The 22919-nt window shown below is 38.3% G+C and overlaps 1 protein-coding gene across 1 annotated transcript; it reads left to right on the forward strand.

Annotated features, from left to right (window-relative positions):
• Positions 1-6513: 6513 nt before the first annotated feature.
• On the forward strand, positions 6514-21620 carry MAT2B (methionine adenosyltransferase 2B). Its single transcript, XM_052643127.1, has 7 exons — positions 6514-6663; positions 13108-13302; positions 15776-15890; positions 16079-16231; positions 18987-19180; positions 20055-20168; positions 20679-21620. The coding sequence occupies exons 1-7, from the start codon at positions 6601-6603 to the stop codon at positions 20847-20849; spliced, it is 1005 nt and encodes a 334-aa protein (XP_052499087.1). The 5' UTR covers positions 6514-6600; the 3' UTR covers positions 20850-21620.
• Positions 21621-22919: the final 1299 nt, after the last annotated feature.

Consider the following 22919-nt stretch of genomic DNA (forward strand, 5'->3'; position numbering starts at 1 on the left):
CATGGGCAACAACTACTGAAGCCCGTGTTCCCTAGAGCCCGTGGTCCGCAACAAGAGAAGTCACCAGTTTCTTTTGTTTCCTGCACAGGCAGGCAGATTCTTTACCACTAATGCCACCTGAGAAGCCTCTAAGGCAAGATAATTTTTTTCACCATAGATTAGTTTCATCTATTTTAGAATTTCATATAAATGAAATTGTACTATATTGTGTCTAGTTTCTTTCACTTAGTATAATGATGTTGAGATTTATTTCTCAGTAATTCATTTAACAAGCTAAGGAAAAAAGGGGAATTTTATTTGAGCCAAACTGAGGATTATAACCTGGAAAACAGATTCTCATAAAGCTTTGAGAACTCTGTTCTGCCAGTCAGAATTGAGAAAAAGGCTCATACAACTAAATGACATACTGATGGTTTCATAAAGTTCACCAAAGGTATCTAGTCCAGGTTTGCGCATAGAAAGCAAACAATAAGTTACTAGACCCTTTACAGAACTGGGAAAGAACTGTATTGCTACTGACAGAGGACAGGGGGAAAAAAATTGATCTTTACAGTGATCAGATACTCCCATCTTTGACAAGCTCTTGTTACTATGTAATACAGACAGACACGCACTGCACATTAAGGTGGGGGGAGGAGGCCAAGTGGACACAGAATTTTATGTTTAATTTTTCTTGTTTTGCCTTAAAATATAAAATTTTATTTCATTGCATTCATATAGTTCATTTCTTTGAATAATTGAGTAATATTCCACAGTATGGATATACCATAATTTGTTTAACCAGTCATCACTGATGGCTTTTTCGGTTGTTTCCAGTTTTGGGTTATTTTGAATTAAGCTGCTATGAATATTCTTTTTTTTCGGCTGTGTAGCAAGGGATGGGGGATTTTAGTTCCCTGACTAGGGATGGAACCCATGCCCCCTGAAATGCAGGTGTGAAGTGCCAACTGCTGGACCACCAGGGAAGTCTTGAAGAATGGAGTCTTAACTGTCGGATCACGAGGGAAGTTCTTGCTATGAATGTTCTTTATGAATATGGTGCTTTCATTTCTCTTGGGTAAGCACCTAGATGTGGAATTTGGGGTCATGCGGTAGGTGTTTATTTTAGTTTATAGTAAACTGCCTGTTTTCTGAAGTGTTTGTGTAATGCTGTATCCCACCAGGAATGAATGAACGTTCTAATTGCTCAAAATGCTTGTTACAGTATAATGTTAGGGAAATTAAAATGGAATTAGTTTTGTTCAGGCTTCAGAAGTCAGGGAGCAGGCCTCTGACCAATTTCTGACCTTGCCTGGACTCTGTCTGGATTCCAGCACATCAATTGTTACCAGCTAGTCTAGGGGCACTTTAGATAAGAAAGGGAGTAGATATTTAAATTTCTTACGCCCCTGAGGGCTTGGCGAAATGGCCCTCCCCCTTCCCCCCGCCCCCCCACAAAGAAGTCTTATGACTCACAAGGTGAAACAAATACCATTGTAAAAGTTAAAAAACACACAGAGCTGCATTTTTACATATAAACTGATGATAGTTTGCAGCCTGGGATTATAAGCAAGAGCTCCCAGAAGCTGCAATTTGAAGTCTCACCCACAGGGTGCACACACCACCCAGGACCCTTTTTCCAACTGGGACTCCGGATTGCTGTTATTTGGGGACTTCCTGGTGCTGTTCAAGTCTGAATATAGGTTGTCTTCCCAATTTGGTGATATGTAAGCTGTTACTTCTATTGTTTCTATTTCTCTTCTTTTATTAACTATTTATTGAAATTATATATATTGGATTGTATACTGACTGTATTATAGCTGAATACTGTGCTTCCCTGGTGGTTCAGAAGGTAAAGATTCTGCCTGCGATGAAGGAGACCCAGGTTCGATCTCTGGGTTGGGATGATCCCCTGGGAGAAAGGAATGGCTACTAATTGCAGTATTCTTACCTGGAAAATTCCATGGACAGAGAAGTTTGGTGGGCTACAGTCCAAAGAGTCAGATATGACTGAACACTTCTTTCACTTCTCATTGAAATTAAGTCAGATAATCTATTAAATATTAACATTATTTATTGTGTGTGTAACGAGTGGTTTCTTTTATTAGTGAATCCTTGGAACCTAAAAGGAAAGTAAAACTTTCTGCAAAACAAATGTTATCTTTACTTTGTAAACCATCTGTTCAAAACTTATGTCCATTTAAAAAATGATTTTTTAAAAACTTTCAGTTGGAGTTTAAGTATTCTGAATGTAAGTACTTTTAGATAAATGTATCAAGACCATTTTCCCCAGTCTGTGTTGTACTTATTTTCTAAATATTGTCTTCTGATTAACAGAAGTTTTAAATTTTGATGAACTTTCAGTTCAGTTCAGTCGCTCAGTCGTGTCCGACTCTTTGCAACCCCATGAACTGCAGCACACCAGGCCTCCTTGTCCATCACCAACTCCCGGAGCCTGCCCAAACTCATGTCCATTGAGTAGGTGATGACAGCCAACCATCTCATCCTCTGTGGTCCCCTTCTCCTCCTGCCCTCAATCTTTTCCAGCATCAGGATCTTTTCAAATGAGTCAGCTCTTTGCATCAGGTGGCCGAAGTATTGGATGAACTTTAATTCATCAGTGTTTAAAAATTGTATATTCTTCCTCACTTACAGACCCTCTACATGCCTCAGACAGTTTACCAGGTGCTTCATAGGAGCAGAATATAAAAAGTTGTCTTTTTCTAAAGCTCTACATGAATGGCAATTTTTTAAAAAGCATTTATTGAATTTGTTACAATATTGCTTCTGGTTTTTATGTTTTGGTCCTTTGACCAGTGAGGCGTGTAGGATCTTAGCTACATGCTAAACTGTAGCTAAGAACTCTTAACCCCTCCATTGGAAATCTGAGGTCTTAATCACTGGACCACCCAGGAAGTACCTGAATGGCAATTTTTTTGTTGGTTGTTGTTAAACTGTTAAAAAGCCTTAATCCAGAACAGTGGTTCAAAATTTAACTGAGTGTATTCAATACCCTTTAAACTTTAAAAATAAGATTGCCAGGCTTCACTTGATTTTGTTTCATAGATGTATGGTGCTGGTAGGTCTGGAAATCACAGAAATAGCAGTCCTTAAAGCTAAGCCAAATTTAAAGCTACTCCACCCACCATTTCCTCAAAGGGTACAGGACATATTAATGGAAATAACCTGTTGGTTTTTAACATGTGCGTATTGTTACCACAAGTGCCTTTTACCGGTCCTTTGAAATAATTAATTAGAAACCACTGGAGAACTTTACCAAACGAATTGTTATAATCAGGCATAACTCAATAAACTATTTCAGAATAGGAATCAATTGCATGGCCTGCGTGCTTTCCAACTGCTGGCTCTTGCTTCTCTTTCGCAAGAGAAAATTGCAAGTCTTCACAGGAAGCTTTTTGCGGTTGTATCTATATTTCTAAGTTGGTTCTCCTAATGGTTTTGATAATGGACCTTATTTGGCTGGCAGTACAACATGAAACTTCTCATTGGGTATTTTCAAGACTGCCACGGGGAATCAGCTGCCAGTTTACTGCAATGTGGAATGCTGCACGAGATTCTGGGATCCGACTCAAAATGCTAATTTCAAAGGTCGAGTGAAGCTGTGGCTCACGTTTTCGCGTGCCTACGCTCTCTGCAGGCAGAACAAAGACCCGGTCCGAGAAGGCAGAAGCTGAAACCCATCTCAAATCTTTTTCCTCAGATAATTTTGGAATCATGCCTGAAATGCCGGAGAACATGGAACAGGTAAGAGTGAGCTATTTAAGAAAAGCAGTCTGGAGTTGTATAGAGTTTCTGTACAAGAATCCCAGTGAACGTCTGGGAACGTAAAAGCCGAAAAGGGTGTGTTAAAAAAAAAAAGTCATTCATTTCTTTAAGACTTATAACTTTGGGACTTGGAATAATTAAACAGCTTTAATTATTGACCCTGTATGGAGAGCTCAGCTAAGTCTAGATCGACAAAAATAACCCAAAACAGCAGTTTCACTTAACCAAATTAAAATGCATTCATATATGTGAAGGTTCTATAGAAATAACGCTTTTATCTATAGTTGGGTGCTCCAGGCTTTGTCTTGGCAAGAAATGAACCTGCTAACCTAACTTTTATCTCTAGATTGCTCTATTTAAATTTATAGACTTAGCCACCACACGAACTTGGATATTGTCTGTATAACAATGGCGTTTTTATTCATGTAGAAACTTCCATTTTTAATAAGGATGATTAAAACCCATGTACGAAGATGTGCCCCTAGAACCATACCCAAGTTTTATCTGGCAAATATTAAACCAGATCCTCAAAAGTAGGCAAGTAAACTCTTTTTGTTCCTCACTCCAGATAAGGCTGCTCTGAGAATCAAAATGCTAATTGCATATGCAAGTCCTTAAATCGTCTTCGAGTAGGACAGAATTTTCTTTTTTTCTGGAAAGATTAGATTGCATTACCGCTGCAACTAGAAACTTCACAAAAATTACTTTTAAAAAACAATCAAGAGGATCTTGGATCTGCTCCCCCAACACCCACACCATTTCTTTGTTGTTTGCAAATTATGCATGTTTTCGCGTTGGAGCTTTTCTCTCAAGGACTCTAAATAATGCTAAATTGATTAACAGCCTAGAGTAAATCAAAAATAGAGAATTGTGAAGGCTCAGTCTCTTGTTGCAGTTCAAAAGAAACTTAATTCTTACAGCAATTAGGAAATGAGTTCTGGTTGGGGGTTGGGTAGGAAAGAAAGTCACCGGACTCAGACGTGGAAAATTTTTTTTTAAAGGCTACTTAATGTTGAGCTCTAACGTTAAACCAAAAAAGGTTTATGAAAATATGTTTTAGAAAGACCCAAGCAGTAATCACGTTTGTGGGCGACTTTTAAGGTTTTGGTATCCTGCGTGTCTAGACAAGAACAGTACAGATTTACGTTCAAATTTGGCAAAACCTATGAGAGCCATGCTCAGGTTTTTCGCGAGTAAATTTCATAGGCATCCCGGCTTTTCGTGTTTGAACTGGGAATCAGTTGCAGTTGACTAATAGGGCCGCTTTTGATCTGTCACTTGAAAAAAGCGTAATCCAGGTGGTAGAAGGTTCAGCATGACTCTCTTCTAGTTCTTTTACTTTGCTTGGTAGTGGAGGTTCGCCTCGCGTAGCTTGACGCTGCAACCTGTAAGGCGGTGCTTCTCAAAGGCTGATCTTGACTGGTTAAAGTTCACTAGACTGTAGAGTCCCAGGTATTGTTTAGTCGCAAAGTTGTGTCTGACTCTGCGACCCCATGGACTGTAGCCCGCCACGCTCCTACAATAACTCATTACGAAATTACTGATAAAAGTCCGAGAATCCTTGTTTTGAAGGGGCAACCAAATAATTCGTCCCCCAGCCCCCTACGTGTTTTTTTTTTTTTTTTTTTAAACTAAAGAGTTTGACACGTTCGGAATTTCAAGCGTACTACTTTCTGGCATGCCAGAAAAACAAATGGGTTCTTTAAGTGTTAATGACGCAGATATCCGGAGAAGGCAATGGCACCCCACTCCAGTACTCTTGCCTGGAAAATCCCATGGACGGAGGAGCCTGGTAGGCTGTAGTCCATAGGGTCGCTGAGAGTTGGACACGACTCAGTGACTTCACTTTCACTTTCATGCATTGGAGAAGGAAATGGCAACCCACTCCAGTGTTCTTGCCTGGAGAATCCCAGGGGCGGTGGAGCCTGGTGGGCTGCCATCTATGGGGTCGCACAGAGTCGGACACGACTGAAGCGACTTAGCAGCAGCAGACGCAGATATCAATACTTTTTATTTTTATTCCAGTCTCTCTTTCAATCTCTCAAGAAAAACTCTTAATGCTCTAGAGATACAGAGGCGTAGTGCCGCCTCCTCTCCCCTCTTCACTCCTCCCACCGCTTCACTCCTCCCACCAAGACTTTAAAGTGTTCCATCCTGCTTTATGCGGTTTCCCTTGTAGCTCAGTTGGTAAAGAATCCGCCCACAATCCAGGAGACCCAGGTTCGATCCCTGGGCTGGAAAGATCCCCTGGAGAAGGAAAGGGCAATCCACTCCAGTGTTCTTGCCTGGAGAATCCAATGGACTGTGGACTGCCAGGCTCTTCTGTCCATGGAATCGCAAGAGTCGAACAAGACTTAGCGACTACACCACCACCATGCCATCCCGCTCTGTGTATCACGTGCCCAGTTGATTCTTAAGACACCGCACACAGTCTGGGCGATCCAATTCACTCCTTACCTAGTCGAGAAGGAAGAACACACAAAATATTCTTGAACCCGCCCCCCGTGTCCCCCCTCCCGTCCCCCGCCGGCCCCTAAACAAAATTCGTATTGCGTTTAAGACCAGGGCCTTTGTTTCGTGTATCCCTTTAAGAGTTGGGGCGTGGGCTGGGAGCGTCCCGAACGCGCCCGCCCCCTTTCAGGGGCGTCGGCGGAGCGTGGCCAATCAGGAAGCACGGTTTTGGCGGCGGAAGCCGGAAGCGGTGAAAGGGGGTCTGGCCTGGACCTAGGGTAGGCGGGCCGAGGGGCTTGGAGCTGCGGCCCGCCGCGATCCCGGGCAGAAGGAAGTGGCGGTCGCTGCGGCGGCGGCGGCGACTACAGCGCAAAGACGGCGGGCATGGTGGGCCGGGAGAAAGAGCTCTCTATCCACTTTGTTCCCGGGGACTGCCGGTTGGTGGAGGTGAGGGAGTCGGCCCGCGTCTTGCGGAGTGGGGAGACGGCTCATGGTAACCGAGTGCGCAGAGCGGGAAGAGTCTGGTGGCGGGGGCTCGAGTGGTTTTCCAGACGCATCCTCCCAGAGTCGGAGGCCCTAGGAGACTAGGGCGGCGCCGCCGAGTTTGTTTACCTCGGTGCATACTCTTCTGTGTTTTGTTTCTCAGCTACTGCGACAGGAAATGATTAGGTCGGGTTTCACTTTCGAGCCTCCCGTCTCCTCTCAGGAATGAAGAGGGGTTTTCCGAGCTATTTTGACTTTCTAAATTTCGTTTTCACCCTTTGTTCGTATCTTTTGATCTTAACTGTTCGTATCTCTGAGAAAAAAAGGAGCCAGGTGGTTTTTCAGAAGTAGTTACAGGATTGGAGATAAGAACTGAACTCTTAGTTTCTGCATGGCACTGTTGTGCACTTTATATGCAGTATTTACTTTAGTCCTCATAATTATAAGATACTGGTTTTGTTCCATTTTACTGATATTTGAGAGTAAGAGAGCAGGTCTTTGGTCCAAGTTCATTCAGTAAGATTGCAGCTAGGATTCAGATACAGTCTCTTTGACTTTCTCAGGCTTTGAACCACTGCAGAGGTTGCATACATCTCCTCCATAAACCCCAATCTCTATTTCATTCCAGCCCCTCAGTATTCATCAGTCCATAGGATATTTATCTAGCACTCGGGATAAGAAGAATGTTCATGCCAAGATCAGTATGTCTTAAGGATATGAGAGGAGGTGTAAGTGATGGCTATTTTTGAGAATGCAAAATTTTTACACCTTCAAAATATAGCATATTTAGTGTTTTCAAGTCATTTTGGGATTTGGGGAGTAAAGTTAGGATGGATGGGCTGTTTGATCTTCTGGTTTGCTCCTGTGTACCCCACACAATGCTGAGTCCCTAAAGTTGCACGTTGCTTGTTTATGTATGTGTATTTGTGCACTGTGTATGCATCTGTGTGTATATAAAGCTTAATCAGTTTTAACAGTGAGTTCAGTAGACAAATGAAAATGCGTTTTCCTTCATTCAAATTGCACAACCAAACGCTTGACATGTATTTGCTTCTTTCAGAACCTGTAGAGTTAAAACTCCCTAGTGGGACTGTTTTATAGTTCATGTTAGAGGAATAAACTGTGGTGATTCCTGTTCGTATTACTGGCCATGGGGTGCAGTAAAGTGACAGTGGGAGTTTAGACCAGTGTCACCGAGGTATTTTGAAAAGTTTCTCAAAGTCCAGGAGTGTCTACTCAAAGATTTATCTCTAGGGGAATGTTGTGAGAATCAAATAAATCAATGTGAAACTTTGCCAAATCGAAGAGGTTCTGAAAATAGCAAAGTATAATTATATTTACCACTAAAACTTAAGAAAATCCTACTTTAGGTATTTGTGATATTTCACCCTTGACTGTCTCTAGTAGAAGTTAATCCAAGTGTGTTAAAGTAGAAACCACTGTCCCAGAGTACTGTTTTGGACCATTTTGGAAGAGACTTTTGTTGTCCTGTACCTTAGAATTTGCTGTTATTTGATTTGATGGCATAATAAGAGCTATGACTCTTCATTTATTTATATGTACTTACTTTTTCAAACATTTTGGTTTTGTGTGTGTGTGTAAATCTGGTCACCTGGTGTTACTGAATTCTATAAATCTGAGTTGATAGAAGAGGCAGATGCAAATTAAAGTCATGTTTAATATATTTGACTCATAAGAATAAAAATTGAGAAATAGACTTTTCAGGAAGACAGAATATCTTCAGGTCTTAATTATGCTTTGGGTTAACTCAGCAGTGGCCACAGGACTGGAAAAGGTCAGTTTTCATTCCAATTCCAAAGAAAGGCAATGCCAAAGAATGCTCAAACTACCGCACAATTGCACTCATCTCACATGTTAGTAAAGTAATGCTCAAAATTCTCCAAGCCAAGCTTCAGCAATACGTGAACCGTGAACTTCCTGATGTTCAAGCTGGTTTTAGAAAAGGCAGAGGAACCAGAGATCAAATTGCCAACATCTGCTGGATCATGGAAAAAGCAAGAGAGTTCCAGAAAAACATCTATTTCTGCTTTATTGACTCTGCCAAAGCCTTGGACTGTGTGGATCACAATAAACTGTGGAAAATTCTGAAAGAGATGGGAATACCAGACCACCTAACCTGCCTCTTGAGAAATCTGTATGCAGATCAGGAAGCAACAGTTAGAACTGGACATGGAACAACAGACTGGTTCCAAATAGGAAAAGGAGTACGTCAAGGCTGCATATTGTCACGCTGCTTATTTAACTTGTATGCATAGTACATCATGAGAAACGCTGGACTGGAAGAAACACAAGCTGAAATCAAGATTGCTCAGAGAAATATCAATAACCTCAGATATGCAGATGACACCACCCTTATGGCAGAAAGTGAAGAGGAACTAAAAAGTCTCTTGATGAAAGTGAAAGAGGAGAGCGAAAAAGTTGGCTTAAAGCTCAACATTCAGAAAATGAAGATCATGGCATCCAGTCCCATCACTTCATAGAAAATAGATGGGGAAACAGTGGAAACAGGGTCAGACTTTATTTTTGGGGGCTCCAAAATCACTGCAAATGGTGACTACAGCCATGAAATTAAAAGACGCTTACTCCTTGGAAGAAAAGTTATGACCAACCTAGATAGTATATTCAAAAGCAGAGACATTACTTTGCCGACTAAGGTCTATCTAGTCAAGGCTATGGTTTTTCCTGTGGTCATGTATGCATGTGAGAGTTGGACTGTGAAGAAGGCTGAGCGCCAAAGAATTGATGCTTTTGAACTGTGGTGTTGGAAAAGACTCTTGAGAGTCCCTTGGACTGCAAGGAGATCCAACCAGTCCATTCTGAAGTAGATCAGCCCTGGGATTTCTTTGGAAGGAATGATGCTAAAGCTGAAGCTCCAGTACTTTGGCCACCTCATGCAAAGAGTTGACTCATTGGAAAAGACTCTGATTCTGGGAGGGATTGGGGTCAGGAGGAGAAGGGGACGACCCAGGATGAGATGGCTGGATGGCATCATGGACTCGATGGACGTGAGTCTGAGTGAACTCGGGGAGATGGTGATGGACAGGGAGGCCTGGCGTGCTGCGATTCATGGGGTTGCAAAGAGTCGGACACGACTGAGCGACTGAACTGAACTGACTCAGCTTTTTGTTCCTCATTTAGAGTTCCTTGAGGTGTTTGGACATTCCTGTGTTTGGCAGAAGTAAAATAATTTATAGAGTAATGAGCCAAAATTATTTTCAAAGGAATATTTCTCTGGTTTTAAAAGAACCAAAACTGTGCTTTAAGATGCTTCAGGTGGAGTTCTGTTTATAGAGACTCAAAAGTAGAGATACTTTGTTTGAGTTCTGTTAATTTCAGAGTGATATGTATTTTATTTGCCAACCACCAAAAAACTTGCAGTCTGAATGAAAACTTCTTGTTTTGGCTTCTATACTGAGAAAGAACATGCTGATTGAGTCTCCAAAGGGAACTGTATGAAAAGAAGAAAAGTTACTTTAAACAAAACTTCTTTCAGTTTGTTCAGATATCTTCTGTGGGAAGGGTAATATGGAAAATGTTAGAATTGTAGGATTGTAAAGCTGTAAGAGCCTTAATCATCTGTCCAAATACATACATTTACCGGCAAGTTACATTAGTAGAGTTGAAGTAACTTCTTAATGCCACAGTTTGTGGCAGAGAAGATAAAGTTTAGTCTTAAGAAACCAAGTATAAGTTCAAAGCATTGAGACAGAACTGAGCATGCATTTGACTAAACCGTAGAGAGAAGCAAAAAGACACTAGTTCTGTTTCCAACCTTTTTCCTTTTACTGTGGGCAAAACTTGTAACATCTTTAGATTTAAGGTTCCTTGCTTTGGAAAACTCTCACATGAGAGTTTTCAAGAAGAGGATTATACAGAATCTCTGTTTCAGAAAATGCTTGCACTTCAGATCTCTGCTGTTTAATATAGAAAATTATTGCACACTGACATTTGACCACTAGGTAACTATTGGACTCTTTTCTTCCAGGGAGCTTACAAATTATCCCAGGCTGTACAGAGTTTGTATCTTCTCCACGCAACCATCCATACTATTTTAAAGTGAAGAATACTGTATCCCTTAAAGACCCTTGCTGTGTTTGTAACTTAATCCTGTATTTCATCAAATCTAAGATGCTCTCAATTGTAAGATTATCTGGACTCTGATTTTAAGATGCACTGAAAAGCCAAAAAGACTGTCAAACACATTTGTAAGATGCATCTTTATTTCCTTCATTTAATAGATGATAAATGAAGAAAAAAATGTGCTTCACTCACCAGTGAGGTACACAGAGATCTTATTTTACTGTTCAGTAATTTCGTGGTTACAAACATGATGTTTGGTCTTTGACTTCTTTTTCTAATTTTCCTTTTTAAGGGGAAAAGAGTAACAAGGTTGTTACTTCTGGAAGGGTAGATGGCAGTTTGTTTTTATTTGTTTGAGTCAGAGCTGTCTTTAGGAAGGTCTTGGATGTTCCTGGAATCTCAAGTTTCCAAATCACCAGCATCAGCACCACCTGGAAACTTGTTACAAATGCCAATTATCAGGCCTCATTCCAAATCTACTTGATCTGAAAGCCTTCCAGTTGATTGCTGTCCTAGGCGAATAAAGCCTGTGAACCACTGATCCAAGAACCACTGTCTATTCCTTTCCTTCTTTAGAGTGACACGAGAAACTCAGAAGAAACCAACTCACAGGCCTTTTATAGTATTTTCCCAGGGATCTTTATGGTATTTATCCTGTGCAAATTGTTTTCTGATTGTATCTCTACTAGACCTGGCCTATTTTAACCTCTTTAACAATTGCAGTCTTTACAGGGCTGTTTTCTTGCCAAAAATTCAAAGAAAATATTTTGCTGGCTGAAATCTTTGTTTGCATAGATTGTTTGACTTAGAGCCAAGTTTTGCAAGAGAGAGCCTAGATGAATTTTTCTTCAGCTTCTAAAACATCTTGAAATGGCGTGAACTAAGGAAGAAATATCTTAAAAACTTATCTTTATTCTGTTTCTGTCAGCCCTTTCATTTCTGGTTTTTCCTTTGATAGACATACTTGATTTATGTGGCCCCTCCTTTTTTTTTTTTTTCTTTTTCTTTTTCAAGTGTGCTGCTGCTAAGTCGCTTTGGTTGTGTCCGACTCTGTGCGACCCCATAGACAGCAGCCCACCAGGCTCCCCCGTCCCTGGGATTCTCCAGGCAAGAACACTGGAGTGGGTTGCCATTCCCTTCTCCAATGCAAAAGTGAAAAGTGAAAGTGAAGTCACTCAGTCGTGTGGACTGCAGCCTACCAGGCTCCTTCGTCCAGGGGATTTTCCAGGCAGTAGTACTGGAGTGGGTTGCCATTGCCTTCTCCGTTTTTCAAGTATAGTCTGTTAAATTAGCTGTCTTGAGGGCTAGGGAAAAAAGATCTTTGGTTATTGTGTGTATATTTAAGGTTTTTGACAGCTCAAAATTAGGTGACTAAACCAACATTTCAAATTTAAAAGGCTTCAAGTTGATACACTAATAAAAATTGTTTTTTGTTTTGAATAGTGTTTTCTTAGTTCAAATGTCTGTGAGGATATTTGGCGTTAACCTGTCTTGGGAAGAAGGGAAATTTCTATGTAGAGATAATTGGAATTGTTTCCTAAATAGTAGTTTTTTTAAAAAATTTCAGTGTGTGAGGAATTTTTCCTTTTTCACAGTAGTGACATAGATCAGTTTAAAATATTTATTTTTTTCTTATCCTCTACTTATGTTTTATTAGTTTTAACCGGTCTAAATAAGTAAATTTAGAGTCAATGTAGGGATATTTACAAGTTTAGTTAAACTTAGAATGTTAGTTCCATAAGGACCAAATTAATTTTTCTTCCACATAAATTTCTATGACATATGAGATTCTCTAATTTGGACATATCATAGTATGATAAAGTCAGTGAGGTTTAAAAGAAAACTTGAGATTAAAAATTGAAGAGCAAAACTGTCGGTTTGGAAACATGTTGGCAGAATATAACCCTAATATTTAATCAGGGCAGAAATAAGTAAGCTTTAAACTGCATTTTTATAAATAGAAGAACATAAATAAAGTTGATGGTTATTACTACTTTGGACATCATTGATCCTAAAAATAAGTTTTTCCATTATTATTGTTAGGAAATCTAAATCTGTTTGACTAGGTGATTCCTTGCAGTATCATCTTAGGTTCTTTTTCTTGGGAAGGATTATTAAAACTTTCTCTTGAGTGACATACTTATTGATGCAGTTTGATTGATTTTCGTTCTAACTTAAGACTTACACATATGGGACATGAAGCAGACAACTCAGACTTGAAATGTTTAGTGAATGAAGATGGTGGCTAATTTTGTTGAGAGGCTATTTTCAAATTAATTAATTCTTTTCTCCTCTTTCACATTTTAGGAGGAAGTTAACATCCCCAATAGGCGGGTTCTCATTACTGGTGCCACTGGGCTTCTTGGCAGAGCTGTGTACAAAGAATTTCAGCAGAATAATTGGCATGCCGTTGGCTGTGGTTTTAGAAGAGCAAGACCAAAATTTGAGCAGGTCAATCTCTTGGATTCTAATGCAGTTCATCACATCATTTATGATTTTCAGGTATGGTTTATTTTAACGCATAAGTAAACTATTAAGGGGCTTCCCTGGTAGCTCAGCTGGTAAGGAAGAAACTGTTAAGAATTGTCTCATTTCAGTCACTCAGTCATGTCCGACTCTTTGAGACCCCGTGGACTGCAGCATGCCAGGCTTCGCTGTCCATCAGCAACTACCAGAGCCTACTCAAACTCAGTCCATTGAGTCGGTGATGCCATCCAAACATCTCATCCTCTGTCGTCTCCTTCTCCTGCTGTCAGTCTTTCCCAGCATCAGGGTCTTTTCCAATGAGTTGGTTCTTCGCATCAGGTGGCCACAAGTATTGGGGTTTCAGCTTCAGCATCAGTCCTTCCAGTGAACATTCAGGACTGATTTCCTTTAAGATTGACTGGTTTAATTTTAATAGTCCAAGGGACTCTCAAGAGTATTCTCCAACACCACATAGTTCAAAAGCATCAATTCTTTGGCGCTCAGCTTTCTTTACAGTCCAACTCTCACATCCATACATGACCACTGGAAAAACCATAGCCTTGACTAGATGGACCTTTGTTGGCAAAGTAATGTCTGTGCTTTTCAGTGTGCTCTCTAGGTTGTTCATAGCATTTCTTCCAAGGAGCAAGCGTCTTTTAATTTCATGGCTGCAGTCACTATCTGCAGTGATTCTGTCTGGGTGATATAAAAACTGTTGTTCTCAAGGAAGTTATAGTACTTAAGCTCTAATCAATTAAGCAACAATAGTATACAGTGCACATTTTTTTTTTTTGAGGGGGTGGAAAAGTATGTCATCCTTAAAAAATTATGTTGAGATATAGGTTGACAAAAGGCAGAAAATGAAGCATTTTGTAAAAAGCTTCTGTTTGGGAATTATTCTTCTAAGTACCACTTTCTATGCAAACCCTTCTCTTGTTTTGAGGGTAAAAATATTTGCTTTTTTATTTTTAACTGGAGGATAATTGCTTTACAATGTTGTGTTGGTTTCTGCGGTAAAACTACACAGATCAGCCGTGTGTGTGTGTGTGTGTGCCACCCTCCCCATTTCTACTCTCTCGATTTTGTCCCGGAGCGGCGCTCCCTATGTTATATAGCAGCTTCCTGTTAGCTAGCTATTTTACACATGGTGGTATATCTGTCATTGCTACTCTCTCGATTTTGTCCCACCCTCTCCTTCCGCTACAAATCTTTTTGAAAACAGTATCTGTTACCCTTACAACACTGCAAAACAGTTGTTCTCATATCTGTTTTTGTTGTTTAGTTGCTGACTTAGTGACTCCCATCTCATTCTCTGTTGCCCCCTTTTCCTCCTGCCCTCAGTCTTTCCCAGGATCAGGGTCTTTTCCAGTGAGTTGGCTGTTTGCATTAGGTGGCCAGAATAGTGGAGCTTCAGCTTCAGCATCCGTCTTTCTACTGTATATTCAAGGTTGATTTCCTTTAGGATTGACTGGTTTGATCTCCTTGCAGTCCAAGGGACTCATTTCTGTTTTAGAGATCACTACAAAGGCTCAGAGAGTTTAAACAACTCATTGGCCATGGTCACAGAAAAGTTATAGAAAGAATTAGGTTTTGTTACAACTCTTGAGTAAGAGGTGAAATCAGGAATTCAGGTTCTTTCTAAAAATATGACCCAAAGAACATTGCATCAGAATCACTTGGAAAACTTGTTCTTATGTCTCACTCCCAGAGATTTTCATTCAGTAAGCCCATGGTAGAGCCTGGGACTGCACATTTTAAGAACCATCCCAGCTTATGCACGTGTAAGTTTGAAAGCAACTTTCAGATCATGCTTCTTCAAGCAGTTTCTGAGAAGGAGGAAGTTTCATGTGTGGGTACATGAGCCCTTCTGAAATCTTGACTCTGACTCAGCTCCTCTGGGACGTAGATGCCCGGTCTCTACCAAGGGCCTTCATGTCATACAGTATTGAACCGGTCTCTTTACATATTCATTTTTTCCATTAGATTGTGAAATCCTTGATCCTCACACACTGCTTAGCGTATAAGTAGTATATTTAAATACTTAACTGGCAATATAGTTTTTATGGATGCTTAATTTTCTTTAAATGATGGAGTTAAGAGATTAGAATTTATGAATTTAATTTGCTATTCCTCTCCCTTTACCACAGATTTAACTAAGTATTTAGGTCATATGAATGACATAAATGATTGCCCTTTTCTCCCACTCAGATGAGGAGATGAAGCTTATTTTGATTTAGAAGCCTGGTTGTTGCCCCAGAGTTTTGTCTGATTTTTGCCTAGGGATTGCTCGATTGATCTTTCCTTCTCAGGGACTATATATATTTTTAAGGAAGTTTGAACGTTGAAAAAGGGAAATGTGACAAAACCACATTAAAAATTAGAATGATTCTTTAGTTGAAGTAATGTTTTAATAAACATGTTTCTTTGAATTGATTTACTGTTGGAAAGCTATAGTTCTTCGGTTTTTATTCCTTTTTGAGCTAAAAACACATCAATGCTTAACTTCTAGCCCCATGTCATCGTACATTGTGCAGCAGAGAGAAGGCCAGATGTTGTAGAAAATCACCCAGATGCTGCTTCTCAACTTAACGTGGATGCTTCTGGGAATTTAGCAAAGGAAGCAGGTAATGAAGACTATATAAAATCTTCATAAAATTAAGTGATCGCTGAGGGTGCAGATATTATTTTGTAGATGGCTTATAAGAAATTTGTTATACTTCTGATGAATAAGCTATTACAACTTCCGATAAACCATCAGGTTGTATAGTAATTTAATAGATTGTTTTCTCTCTCTCTTTTTTTTTTTTGGTAGCTGCAATTGGAGCATTTCTAATCTATATTAGCTCTGATTATGTTTTTGATGGAACAAACCCACCTTATAGAGAGGAAGACATACCAAATCCCCTAAATCTATATGGCAAAACAAAATTAGAAGGAGAAAAGGCTGTCCTGGAGAACAATTTAGGTAAGACACATCTCTTTAGTTAGCTCTCTGACTCTTTTTGAGGATTCCTTTTTGTTTAAGATTTGTGTGTATGTGTGTCTGTATCTTAATTTTTAAAATATTTATTTAGTTGTTTCTCTTTATTTGGCTGTGCCGGGTCTTAGTTGTTATGTATGGACTTAGTTGCTCATGTGGCATCTTAGTTCCTGGACCTGGGATTGAACCCACATCTCCTGCATTGGAAGGCGGATTCTTAACCACTGGACCACCAGGGAAGTTCCTTTTGTTTTTTAAATTAGTCAAGGAGCATAAATCCATTGGAGAAAAACTAGGGAATGTAGTTAACAAGAAAAACAAGAATTTTTGAGATTCTGAAGAATTTATGAATCCTTTCAGACCATTTCCAGTATCAGTGTGTACATGAATACTATTATAGATAGAAAGTAAATCAGATTTTTGTAATATTTAAAAAAAAATAGGTCAGTATCATTTTTCTTAGATTGCAGTATTCTGTTATTTGTGTGGTTACATTGTTTTCCCTGTGTTTGTATATCCACAGTCATTGGTATGGTTTTTCTTTTTTCCTATGTGTTTGTATATATACACACACACATTAATGTGTTAATTAAAAAAAAAAAAGAAAAAGAAAAAACAACCTCCTTAAATTTTTTTTTAAAAATCTGAAAACTGTAGAGTTCTCTTACAGTGCTTCGTCAGAGAAGCACTAAATGTGGTTATGGAAGTATTTTTTGTGGATTTCTAAACATCTATGCATATTGTTTTATAAACTGATTTTTCTCCCCCCACATACATGGATTTCAGTTCTTATGGAGCCATCTCTAGGATATCTTTTTCATATCAGTGGCTGCATAATATCTGATTTAATGCTCCTTTGCACTGAAACTACTGCCTTAGACTGTACTACATCCTTGAGAAACATCCCCTACTGTACATACCATGTTAACACATAGGGTTTTTTATTATTATTATTATTATAAATTATCCATTGGAAATCATCTTTGAATATATATTAGTATACAGCTGACCCTTGTACAGCTTGGGGATTAGTGTTGCCAACCCATGCATAGTTGGAAATCCATGTGTAACTTTAGATTCCAGAAACTTAATTGCTCACAGCCTACTCTTGACAGAGGGTCTTCCCTGGTACCTCAGTGGTGAAGAACCCTCCTGCTAAAACAGGAGATGCAGGTTCGATCCTTGGGTCAGAAAGATCCCTGGGAGTAGGAACTGTCAACCCATTCCAATACTCTTGCCTGGGAAGTCTTGTGGATGGAGGAACCTGGTGGGCTACAGTCCATGGGGTCGCAAAAAAGTCAGACGCAACTTAGCAACTAAACAGCAGCTCTTGTCCCAAGCCTTACTAAAACATAGAGAGTCAATTTACACATATTTTTTGTGTTATATGTATTATATACTATTCCTAAAGTAATCTTGAGAGAAGAAAACATTAAAAAAAATTATAAGAGAAAATACATACAGTATTGTATCAACACTAAGTTTACCTAAGTTTACAAGATGAATTGTCTGTCAGTAACTACATTAGTGTTTTATATGGTACAAAACACTATACGTGTCATGTGTTACTAAGACTACACATCAAAAATGAAGATAATCTGAGAAGAAATTTATATTTATTCACAGGTATAATTCAGGAATCAGTAAGGAAGAAGCAGTAAATGGTAGCCTAGTGTAATCAGTAACGATTGCTTCATGGTAGCCTTGCCTATACACTAGTGAATGAATCATTATAAAACTATTGGCATAGGTATTGCAGTCATTCATTATACAGCTAAATACTGTTGTTTTTTTTTAAACCACTTCCCTGTGATGATAGACTGATACAGAGTTTTTCTAGTTACAAGAGAGATGAGACATACTGTATGGTAATGTAACTCTTTGAAAACGAAGTTATGAAACATTAAGAAAACATATTAACCTTATATTAAATATCACTCATCTTATGCCTATGTAAGGATAGGCTATCCACTTCAGTACATCTTATCCATGATATTTTGCATGAAAAAAGTTGCATATAAATGGAACCACACTGTTCAAACCTGTGTTATTCATAAGTCATCTGCCCAACTCTTTAGTAAGTTAATTTAAAATAGTTTTCATTGAATTTCAGTTAGTGTAAATTATCTAGTCTGTTATAACTTCTTAGTATTGACCAACATAAAATACCTCATAATTCCTTAGTCAGTGATTTCAAGGGCTATGTAGTGAACACTCATATACCCTTTATACAGATTTCACCAGTTGTTAATGTTTTGGCACGTGTTTTACATGTACACTGTTTTTTTCCTGAACTCATAGAATTTCACCCCAAAAGACTTTACCGTGTATCTTCAAGAAGGATGTTCTTTTCATAATTACAATGCAGTTATTACACTTAGGAAATTTAGCATTAATGCAATACACAATCTATGTAGGAGTTTTGTCCCCAAAATGTCCTTTATTGCGTTTATTTTTTTAATCTAGGAATAATCAGGGATCACTTGTTGAAATTGTCATGATCAGTTTTATTTTTAATGGCCACAGTAATGAAGAAATTATATAATTATAAAAATACCCCATATAACAGAGACATTTAAAAATATTCCAGATCACAATTGTTTAAATAGATGAGCTGTGTCATTCTGGTATATTGTACGTTTTCTGTGATAATGTATTTTAAATCTACACACTCTGATCTTACAGCAAGACTTAAGAACCAGTGAGCTTTGAAATAGTATCTGCTTTCATTGCTGTCTAGGAGCTGCTGTTTTGAGAATTCCTGTTCTATATGGAGAAGTTGAAAGGCTTGAGGAAAGTGCTGTGACTATTATGTTTGATAAAGTGCAGTTCAGCAATAAGTCCGCAAACATGGACCACTGGCAGCAACGGTTCCCCACACACGTCAAAGATGTGGCCAGCGTGTGTCGTCAGTTAGCAGAGAAGAGGATGCTGGTGAGAATCGAAGTGCTTTTTTAAACATTTAGAAGGACACCAAGCAAAAGTAGTTAGTTGGATAGTAGCTGTATTTATGAATAATAAAAATTTTAAGCTGTTATATTTGATTTTATTTCTCAAATACTATAGACTCCTTTTGTCATTCTCTTACTGCAAGAAAACTGAAAACTTGTATTTTTCTTTGCCTGATGTCTTGTAAGAAGCCTGTCTTAAATAATGAGTAACGTCTATTTAAGATCTAGGTAGTGGCACAGAAGAACCTTAATCGTTTCAGCCACTGTAAGAATAATTTATAATTATTCTTTTAGATATTTGAACAATAGTTCATTTTAGATATTTGAAAAAGTTAGAGCTAAATAGAATATCTACAGAAAGAAAAATTAGAGACTGAGTTATTTTAGAAGATTTATAGTAGCATGACTGGGTTTTTTTTAATGCATCAAAATTTATGTATTTAAAAAACATGTACCATGACGATATTTAAGGATGTTATATGACTAATTAACTCATCTTGAAAAATGGTTCTGTTAAGTTTTGGTGTTAGCTTCTTAGGATAATTGAAAATGCTAATTGAATTGGTCTGTGTTTCATAAAAATCTGTAATCATTTTACGATTTCCACTGAATAAAATCAGAGCCACTAACAATTTATTTAAAAAAAATTCTTCAGGCTAAATTCTAGAAATTGATTTCCATTTTTAACTGGGGAGATTTATAGGAATTTGATTTTAGATATCAGGTGTAGAGCATTCCAGAAAGGTACAATGCATCATATTTCCTGGACCTTTTTAACTTTGTTGTCTTGTCACAGTTGCTATTTCACTCAACTCAGAAAGTTTGAAACCAGTTTGAACTATTTGTGTTCTTGTCAGGATCCATCAATTAAGGGAACCTTTCACTGGTCTGGCAACGAACAGATGACTAAGTATGAAATGGCGTGTGCAATTGCAGACGCCTTCAACCTCCCCAGCAGCCACTTAAGACCAGTAAGTACATGGCACTTAGAACCTTACTTGGGAATTCCCTGGCAGTCCAGTGGCTAGGACTCGGCACTTTCACCGCTGAGGCCCAGGTTCAATCCTCGGCCAGGTAACTAAGATCCCTCAAGTTGTACTCAGCCAAAACAACCAACCAACCAAACAGATAGCCTTCTTACTTCTTGGAAGTCAGGTCCGTCACTATTATGTTCTATGGATAACATTTTTCTTCTTGTTTAGAAGTATTGGATAACTGTATTTTCCAGCACTGAAAGTGAACTTTGCTTGTATGTTGGCAGTTTCTATTGTTAAATTTCTCTAAATTGCCATGTATAAAGGAGCCCATGTGTATTGATGAAGTTAATAGAAAAAGTGCTTTCTTGATTGTGGCAGATGTTTTATTTATTTTTCTAGGGATCAAATCATATTTCTTGCACTGAGGGCAAAGGGAAATAGAGATCGTAAAACCTCATCCTGGGGCTTCTCATTTGTGTTTGATTTTGTGTGTTTGTTTTAAAGATAACTGACAGTCCTGTCGTAGGAGCACAGCGTCCGAGAAATGCTCAGCTTGATTGCTCCAGGTTGGAGACCTTGGGCATCGGCCAGCGAACACCATTTCGAGTTGGAATCAAGGAGTCACTCTGGCCTTTTCTCATTGACAAGAGATGGAGACAGACGGTCTTTCATTAGCGTATGTGTGGTGGTGGGGGTGGTGGTCGTGTTTTTTAAAACGAGAAGTCAAGAAGTCATGGCGCTTTTTAAAGAAAAATGGAAATAGTTTTGTATGAGTGTTCTTCAATTGTGACTCATGATCTTTCAGGTAAATGATGCTCTTGCACTAGTGAAATTGTCTAGGGAAACTTAAGGGCAATAATGCCTTGTTTGAAGTAATGATTTTCTCATTTTGTTCTGTCTCATTTGCTGTGTGAATATAGTAAATTATGATTTTCAAGTATTTGAAAGCCAGGATGAAACACATCTGCTGTAGACTTTGGAGGGGCGGGGGAGAAGAAATGCATTGTTCATTCCTATAAATAACCTCTACATTTTCAGGACTTTTACAACTGTTGATCCTTTTATGTTTTAAATTGTGTTAAATAGCATACAAATCATTGCTGTTCATTGTTTGCTTTGCTTGAGTTCAGATCAAAATGTTTGAGAAAGAAACTTTATTTTTGCAACCTAAGTACAGTTTTTATGCTTGAGATATTTCAACATGTTATGTATATTGGAACTCCTGCAGCTTGATACCTCCTGCTTTTGTAGCAGTGAAAGGTGAATGTTTGAGAGAGAGAGAATGTGTGTATGTGTATCTATTTTTTAAATATATATGAAACTGTCCTTTCCACTCCATGTCACTAAGTGATATTTCATATGTGCAGTTATACTAATAGTAATGGGCCTTGTAAGTCTTTTGACCATTCATGAATAATAATAAAATACATATTGCTGGCATGGTAATGCTTAGTTTTCTTGTATTTACTTCTGTTTTTTGAAATGTAAAGACCAGATATCTAAACTGTTTTGTTGCTATAATTTTTAAAATTTCCTTCTTTATCATGTAAAATTACCTTCTTATCTGATGCAAAATATAGTTAATGTACATTAAAATACAAAGCACAGTAATAAAATCAGCCCTGGTGAATCTACCACGTGAAATCTAGACTGTTACAGACACTGTATTTACTTGTACACACTGATTTTTCTTAATGAAAAGTAAATAACTATACTAATGAAATATATTTACAAAGAATGTTCCTTTTGAAGAATGCAGAGTATTTGAATGTGTTCTCTGTACCAGGTAATAGTCAGGTTACTTTGACCTCAACAGTATTTTTGGTCCTTAATAAGGAAGCAGAAAGGAAGAATAACAAGTGAGCCTTGGCTTCTATTCAGAGTTCAATACAAATCCAGTTTTCAGATTTTCTGATTTCACTTGTGAAGTATTCTTTCCCTAGATTATAATCTTATTTCGTTGGACAAAAACTGTTTCTAATTTACTTAGAATTTGGGGTTTAGAGGGGATCAGGTCTGGGTGATTTGGTTAAAGCCTCAGTTCCTAAACCATGGTATGTTTTATTAGGAACTAGGGAAATTTTACTGCTACGAGTGCTATGCTAGATCCACTGAAATAGAGTTTCTGAAACTGATGACCTGCTGATGTAGTTTTAAATGTTCTTCAGGTCCTTCTAAAGTAACCAGCCTGGGACTTGTATTTGGCAACCACTGAAGCATTCTGGGTTTGTTTTTTTTCCTTAGTTACACTTCGCTTCACATAGTACTCAATTCAGATTTTCACATTAAAAAATTTTTTTCTTCTTTAGCTGGACCTGATCCTCTTTAAACCCCAAATTTTTCATCAGTGGAAGAAATAAATGTAGTTCAAATCTGGCATGTTACTCTCTATATATGTTCATACTCTCAGCATCCCTTTTTTATTTAGATAGCAAAATACATATTTTACTACACTTATTTTTTGTGTGTGTGTTGCTTTTTCATTTAAAATACCTTGGAATTTATATAGCTACAAAGAATGTCCTTTTTCTCCCCTACTCAGTTTGAAATTTCAGTCTCAGAAAAGTTGCCATAATGCCACACAGAATGCCTGTAACTCTCTTTCCATATTCCCCAGCTCTCAGCATTTAGCCATATTTTTCCTGTCATTTATTCTTTCTTTCTTTTTTTTTTTTTTTAACACATGCACGCATGATATATGTGTTTTTTTCCTGGGCTATTTAAGAGTAAGTTGGAGTCATGATG

This window comes from Budorcas taxicolor, chromosome 7 (assembly GCF_023091745.1).
Source record: "Budorcas taxicolor isolate Tak-1 chromosome 7, Takin1.1, whole genome shotgun sequence".
Lineage (NCBI taxonomy): Eukaryota > Metazoa > Chordata > Mammalia > Artiodactyla > Bovidae > Budorcas > Budorcas taxicolor.